Below are 8,432 nucleotides of genomic sequence, written 5' to 3' on the forward strand. Positions count from 1 at the left end.
ACACATATTTGAGAAATCCAATATGTTCAACTCATTCCTTAGCTTGCAAAACCTTTTGTCATCCAATGGCTTGGTGAATATATTAGCAAGTTGATCTTCGGTGCCTATACTCTCAATACAAATATCCTCTTTTTGTTGGTGATCTCTTATGAAATAATGGCGGACATCAATGTGCTTTGTTCTTGCATGTTGCACCTGATTGTTGGTTAGCTTGATTGCACTCTCATTATCACAAAGCAATGGCACTTTCTTGAACTTGATTCCAAAGTCATTCAAGGTGGCCTCCATCCAAAAAATTTGTGCACAACAACTACCGGCGGATATGTATTCGGCTTCGGCGGTTGATAGTGCAATACTATTTTGTTTCTTTAACGACCATGAAACAAGTGATCTTCCCAACAATTGACATGTGCCCGAGGTGCTTTTTCTTTCAACCTTGCATCCCACATAATCCGAGTCGGAGTAACCAACTAGCTCAAACTTTGCTCCTTTGGAATACCACAAACCAACATTTTGTGTATGCTTCAAGTACCTCAATATTCTCTTTGTAGCCTTCAAATGACTTTCTTTTGGTGAGGCTTGAAATCTTGCACACATGCATACACTAAACATGACATCTGGTCTTAATGCGGTCACATAGAGTAGGCTTCCAATCATGGACTGATACAACTTTTGATTCACCATATTTCCATTTGCATCACTATCCAAGTTGCCATTGGTTCCCATTGGTGTGCTAATAGCTTTACTATCACTCATTCCAAACTTCTTGATCATATCCTTGATGTACTTCCCTTGGCTCACAAATGTACCATTATTCAATTGCTTGATTTGAAGACCAAGGAAGTAACTCAATTCTCCAATCATGGACATCTCAAACTCATTAGCCATCATCTTTCCAAACTCATCACAAAATTCTTGATTTGTTGATCCAAATATGATGTCATCAACATAGATTTGCAATACAAATAGATCTTTTCCAATTTTCTTGATGAAAAGAGTGGTGTCAACTTTGCTCATTGTGAACCCTTTAGAGAGTAGGAAATCCCTCAATCTCTCATACCATGCTCTAGGTGCTTGCTTCAAGCCATACAATGCCTTCTTCAACTTATACACATGGTTGAGTTTCTTATCATCTTCAAAACCGGGAGGTTGCTCAACATATACTTCTTCATTGATGTAACCAATGAGAAATGCACTCTTAACATCCATTTGATAGAACTTGACGTTGTGGGCACAAGCATAGGCTAGCAAGATTCTAATTGCTTCTAATCTAGCAACCAGGGCATATGTTTCTCCAAAGTCAAGACCTTCAACTTGTGTATAGCCTTGTGCTACCAATCTTGCTTTGTTCCTTACTACTATCCCATCTTGATCTTGCTTGTTTCTAAAGACCCATTTGGTTCCAATCACATTGTGTCCCTTTGGTCTCTCTACTAATTCCCATACTTGATTTCTTGTGAAGTTATTTAATTCTTCATGCATAGCATTCACCCAATCAACATCCTTCAATGCTTCATCTATCTTCTTTGGTTCAATGGATGACACAAATAAGAAATGCTCACAAAATGATGCCAATCTTGATCTAGTTTGCACACCTCTTGAAATATCACCAATGATCGTGTCCAATAGATGATCTCTTGTAATATTGGTTGGTTGGAGGATTGGAACTTGATTGCTTGCACTTGCTTGATCATTGGGTTGAGATGATGTACTAGCCACTTGATCTTGTTCATTGTCATGAGATCCACTTATACTAGCTTGATTTGTATCATCTTGCACATTTGAGTTGGAGAGCACTTATACTTGATCATCTTCATCGTCATTCACTTGCCTAGGCCTCAATTCACCAATATCCATGTTCTTCATGGAATTTGAAAGTTGAATACCTCTAACATCTTCCAAGTTCTCATTCTCTACTTGTGAACCCTTAGTTTCATCAAATTCAACATCATGAACTTCCTCAAGAGTACCACTATCCAAATTCCAAACTCTATATGCTTTGCTTGTAGTGGAATAGCCAAGTAGGAATCCTTCATCACATTTCTTGTCAAACTTGCCTAATCTAGTGCCTTTCTTCAAGATATAGCATTTGCAACCAAAGACCCAAAAATATGCAATGTTGGGCTTTCTACCATTCAAGAGCTCATATGGTGTCTTCTCTTTCAATCGGTGATAATAGAGGCAGTTGCTACAATAGCAAGCTGTGTTGATAGCTTTGGCCCAAAAAGATTGACTCACATTGTACTCACTAAGCATAGACCTTGCCATATCAATAAGTGTTCTATTCTTCCTCTCAACAAGGCCATTTGATTGTGGAGTGTATTTGGCCAAGAATTGATGTCTAATTCCAAATTCATCACATAACTCATCAATTCTAGTATTCTTGAACTCACTACCATTGTCACTTCTAACTCTCTTGATGGTTGTTTCAAACTCATTGTGAATGCCCTTGACAAATGATTTGAATATTGCAAACACATCACTTTTATCCACTAGAAAGAATACCCATGTGTATCTAGTGTAGTCATCCACTATCATAAATTCATATTTGTTTCCACCGATACTAGTGTATTATGTTGGCCCAAACAAATCCATGTGCAATAACTCAAATGCTTTACTAGTGCTCATCATGCTTTTCTTAGGATGGGTGTTTCCAACTTGTTTGCTGGCTTGACAAGAGCTACAAAGCTTATCCTTTTCAAACACAACATCTTTCAAGCCTTTAACTAAGTCATGCTTAACCAATCTATTCAATTGTTTCATTCCAACATGACCAAGCCTTCTATGCCATAACCAACCCATGCTAGACTTAGTGAACAAGCATGTAGATAATCTAGCTTCACTAGCATTGAAATCAACCAAGTATAGATTCTCATATCTAAAGCCTTTGAAGATCAAATTAGAGCCATCTACACTTATGATCTCTACATCATCTACCCCAAATATGCATTTGAATCCAAGATCACACAATTGAGCTATGGATAGCAAATTGAAGTTCAAGCACTCTACTAGCAACACATTGGATATGCTCATGTCATTTGATATTGCAATCTTACCAAGCCCTTTGACCTTGCCTTTGCCATTGTCACCAAATGTGATACTATCATAACCATCATTGTCATTGGTGTTGATTGAGTTGAACATTCTTGCATCACCGGTCATGTGTTGAGTGCACCCACTATCAAGAACCCAATGCCTTCCTCCGGCTTTATAATTGACCTACAAAAGAAGATCAATTCTTTTTAGGTACCCAAACTTGCTTGGGTCCTTGAAGGTTAGTCACTAGGCTCTTTGGTGCCCAAATGGCTTTCTTCTTTGAGCCCATCCATGGTTTACCAATGAACTTAGCCTTCACACAATTTGTACTCTTAGTAAGCATATAGCATGAATCAAGCTTAATAGAGGATACATTAGCATTTTTGCTCTTGTTTTTGCATTCTTGCTCTTTGTGACCCACTTGCTTGCAACTAGTGCAAAACCGACCATTGTTCTTCACAAAACTAGTCTTATGAGGAGCAAAGGCCGCTTTGCCTTTCTTGGGGGTATAGCTCAATCCCTCTTTATAGAGAGAAGCTCTTTAGCTACCTAAGCACATAAGCAAGCGGTCCTCACCACCATAAGCCTTAGCTAAGGTGTGAGTGAGCTTAGTGACCTCCTTCTTGAGGTTCTCATTCTCAACCACTAGTGAGGCATCACAAGTGAGACCATCACTACTAGATGAGGTAGAAGTGGAAGTACTACAAGAAGAGTTAGTAGGAGCAACAATGATAGGCATAGATAGTGATTCATCAATTATATCACAAGTTAAACCTACATCACAAGTTTCAACATGCTTCTTTTTATCTTGTTCATTAAGCAAAGTGGAATGAGCCTTTTCAAGCTTTTTGTGAGCCTTGCCAAGCTTCTCATGGGCTTCCTCTAGCTTCTCATGAGTTGCTTTGAGCTCATCAAGGGCTTGCTTAAGGGCTTTTACCTCCTTATTCAAGCTCTTGCATTCTCTTCTCTTAATGTCAAAGTGTTCTTTAGCATCTTCTAGCATGTCAAATAATTCATCCTTAGTAGGTTTATCATTATCACTATCACTATCATTTTCATTTTCATGTTTATTATCATCATCATATTCTTTATCGCTTTCATCATCACAAGATTGTACCTTAGTGGCCTTAGCCATGAAGCATGATGAAGATTCGAAGAGAGAAGGCTTCTCATTGATAGCAATGCTTGCAAGAACCTTCTTCTTGGTGGTCTTGTTATCATCACTATCATCATCATCATCACTTGAGGAAGCATCACTATTCCAAGTGACTACATATGAACCATCCTTCTTCTTGAATGCCATCTTGTCCTTCTTCTCTTTCTTTTCCTTCTTGTCCTTCTTGTTCTTCTTGTTGTCATCATCATTGTCGCTATTGTATGGGCATTGAGCAACAAGATGATCTTTGCTTCCACACTTGAAGCACCTTCTTGACTCTTCTTTGTTCTTGAATGAAGATTTCTTTCTTCTTGCATGGTAGCCCTTCTTCACCATGAACTTGCCAAATCTTTTGACAAAGAGAGCCATCTTTTCATCATCATCATCATCCCAAGATTCATCTTCTTCACTTGATGTTTCTTGCTTAGCTTTGCCCTTAGATGATGTGGCCTTGAATGCCACACTCTTCTTCTTCTCATCCTTCTTCTCATCTTTCTTCTCCTTCTTTTCTTCCTTCTCATCTTCATCTCTATATGTACCATCGGTCATGATGTCTCCCAACACTTGGTTTGGTGTCATGGTGTCCAAACCACTCCTTACTAGAATAGTGACTAATATGCCAAATCTTGAAGGTAAGCATCTCAAGAACTTGTGGAAGAAGTCCTTGTCCTTCACCTCTTCTCCAAGTGCTTTGAGATCATTGATAAGCACTTGAAGCCTATGAACCATCTCCGGCACACTCTCATCCTCCTTCATCTTGAAGCTTGCAAACTTCTCTTTGAGAATGTAAGCCTTTGCACCCTTCACGGCTTGAGTGCCCTCAAATGATTCTTCCAACTTCTTCCATGCCTCATGAGCCATCTCAATATTCTTGATTTGCTCAAATGTTCTCTCATCAATTGCATCATGAATAGCACTTAGAGCACTGTCATTGTTTTGGAGAAGCACTTCTTCGGCGGCGATGGGATTCTCTGGATCACCAATCTCAATTTTGGTTTCTACAACCTTCCACACCTTTCTATTGATTGACTTGATGTGTGTGGTCATCTTTGACTTCCAATAAGAATAATTTGTGCCATCAAATTGGGGTGGCTTCTTGGTGTTGTTGATTTGAGCCATTTTAACACCGAAGGTTGTTAAGCCTCAAATTATGGTGACCTTGGCTATGATACCACTTGAAAGGTCCTAATGGCTAGAGGGGGGTGAATAGCCTAATAAAAATTTCTACAACAACACTTAACAAAATGGTTAGACAATTATGAGGCGAAGCAAGTGTTGCGCTAGCCTACTCAAAATGCAAGCCGCCTACCATAATTCTAGTTTAGGATAGTGTCTATTCACACAAAAGTTATGACACTATTCTATGTTAGTGTGCTCTCAAAGGCTAACTAAAGAGCCACACCAACCAAGCAAGCAAGCTCTCACAACTAGCTACACTAAAGAGCTTGTCAACTAGTTTGTGGTAAAGTAAAGAGAGTGATCAAGAAGGTTATACTGCCGTGTAGATGAAGAAACCAATCAATCATAAGGATGAATAACAATGAAGACCAATCACCTCGGAATCAATGATGAACACAATGATTTTTACCGAGGTTCACTTGCTTGCCAGCAAGCTAGTCCTCGTTGTGGCGATTTACTCACTTGGAGGTTCATGCGCTAATTGGCTTCACATGCCAAACCCTCAATAGGGTGCCGCACAACCAACATAAGATGAGGATCACACAAGCCATGAGCAATCCACTAGAGTACCTTTTGGCTCTCCACCAGGGAAAGGTCAAGAACCCCTCACAATCACCACGATCGGAGCCGGAGACAATCACCACCCTCCGCTCAATGATCCTTGCTGCTCCAAGCCATCTAGGTGTCGGCAACCACCAAGAGTAACAAGCGAAATCCGTAGTGAAACACGAACACCAAGTGCCTCTAGATGCAATCACTCAAGCAATGCACTTGGATCACTCCCAATCTCACTATGATGATGAATCAATGATGGAGATGAGTGGGAGGGCTTTGGCTAAGCTCACAAGGTTGCTATGTCAATGCAAATGGCCAAGAGTAAGCTTCAATCGGCCATGGGGCTTAAATAGAAGCCCCCACGAAATAGAGCTGTTATACCCCTTCACTGGGCATAATGCGAGGTGACCGGACGCTCCAGTCCAACTGACCGGACGCTCCGGTCCAACTGACCGAACGCTGCTCCTCAGCGTCTGGTCGCCCAATGGCGGCCACGTGTCTCTTGCGTTCAACAGGGAGCGTTTGATCTCAACGGTCGACAAGTTGACCGAACGCTCCAACAGAGCTGGCCAGACGCTGAACCCTTAGCGTTCGGTTGTTTACAGTAAGGGTCCAAAACGAGTTTTTGCCAACCGGACACGTCCGGTCATGCTTGACCGGACACACCCCAGCGTCCGGTGCTTAACCCTAATCACTATGCCGACCGACAACACGACCAAACGCAACCCTTTAGTGTCTAGTCACAGAGCGACCCAGCGTCCGGTCAGTTGACCGACGCCAGCATCATTGCGACCAACTCCATTTCCCCTCTAACTTCTCCACCCTTGCTCAAATGTGCCAACCACCAAGTGTATCACCTTGTGCACATGTGTTAGCATATTTTCACAAATATTTTCAAGGGTGTTAGTTCTCCACTAGATCCTAAATGCATATGCAATGAGTTAGAGCATCTAGTGGCACTTTGACAACCGCATTTCGATACGAGTTCCACCCCTATTAATAGTATGGCTATCAATCCTAAATGTGATCACACTCTCTAAGTGTCTTGATCACCAAAACAAAATAACTCCTATGGTTTATACCTTCGCCTTGAGCTTTTGTTTTTCTCTTTCTTCTTTCCAAGTCTAAGCACTTGATCATCATCATGGTATCATCATCATCATGCTATTATCTTTGTTTGCTTCGCAACTTGGAGTGTGCTACCTATCTCATGATCACTTGATAAACTAGGTTAGCACTTAGGGTTTCATCAATTCACCAAAACCAAACTAGAGCTTTCAATTACCTCCTCCGTGAGGCGCTCCCAATAGACAAAATAGAGGCACGACGACTCACACACCGTGCTAAGTCCTTCACCATTATTGAGGGAGAACTCTACAAGTGAAGCCACACCAAGTTCCTACAGCGCTGCATCCCCGTCGAACAAGGGAGGTCACTGCTGAAGGATATCTATGGTGGGGTCTATGGACATTATGCCATGCCTAGAACCCTGGTTGGAAACGCATTCCGACATGGCTTCTATTGGCCAACCGTGGTGGCCGATGCTGAGCAGATCATATGCACCTGCGAAGGGTGTCAGTACTAGGCTCGTCAAACCCATATGTTGGCCCAAGCGCTCTAGACGATCCCCATCACGTGGTCATTTACGGTCTGGGGGCTTGATCTAGTTAGACCCCTCAAAAAGGCTCTCGGGGGCTACATGCATCTACTCATCACCGTGGACAAGTTCACTAAGTGGATAGAGGCATGGCCAGTTTCCGTGATCAAATCTGAACAGGCCGTGCAATTCTTCCTCGACATCATCCACCGCTTTGGACTCCCAAACTCCATCATCATGGACAACGGCACATAGTTCACAGCAAAGAAATTCCTCCAATTTTGCGACAACTACCACATCCGCGTCGATTGGGCCACCGTGGTGCACCCCCGCACAAATGGGTAGGTCGAGCGCATGAACGGCATGGTCCTGCAATGCCTTAAGCCGAGGATTTTTAACCGTCTAAACAAATTCAGCGGACGACGGGTTGTGGAGCTTCCCACGGTGCTTTGGAGCTTGAGGATGACCCCCAGCCGGGCGACCGGCTACACACCTTTCTTTATGGTCTACGGTTCCAAAGCGATCATCCCAACTTACCTCGACTATGGAGCATCAAGGGTAAGGGCGTACAACGAGCAAGGAGCTAAGGCATCCCTCGAGGACACCATGGATCAGCTTGATGAAGCACGTGATGTTGCCCTCCTCCGCTCAGCCAAGTACCAGTAGGCGTTATGTCGGTACCATGGCCGTCGTGTGCGGGGTCAGGCGTTCAACGTCGGGGATCTAGTGCTCCGCCTCGTCTAGAGCAATAAGAACCGCCACAAGCTTTCTCCGCCATGGGAGGGACCGTACGTCGTCATGGAGGTGCTCTGACTCAGCATCTACAAGCTCTAGACCATCGACGATAAAGTCTTCATCAACGCCTGGAACATCAAACAGCTATATCGCTTTTACCTCTAGTCTATGCGC

At 42.6% G+C, this 8,432-nt stretch overlaps 1 protein-coding gene across 1 annotated transcript; it reads left to right on the top strand.

The window, feature by feature from the left end:
* Positions 1–7,886: 7,886 nt before the first annotated feature.
* On the top strand, positions 7,887–8,189 carry LOC136465011 (uncharacterized). Its single transcript, XM_066463919.1, has one exon. It carries the CDS (start codon positions 7,887–7,889, stop codon positions 8,187–8,189), a length of 303 nt encoding a protein of 100 aa, XP_066320016.1.
* Positions 8,190–8,432: the final 243 nt, after the last annotated feature.

The sequence above is a fragment of the Miscanthus floridulus genome, chromosome 7 (genome assembly GCF_019320115.1).
Source record: "Miscanthus floridulus cultivar M001 chromosome 7, ASM1932011v1, whole genome shotgun sequence".
Taxonomy (NCBI): Eukaryota; Viridiplantae; Streptophyta; class Magnoliopsida; order Poales; family Poaceae; genus Miscanthus; species Miscanthus floridulus.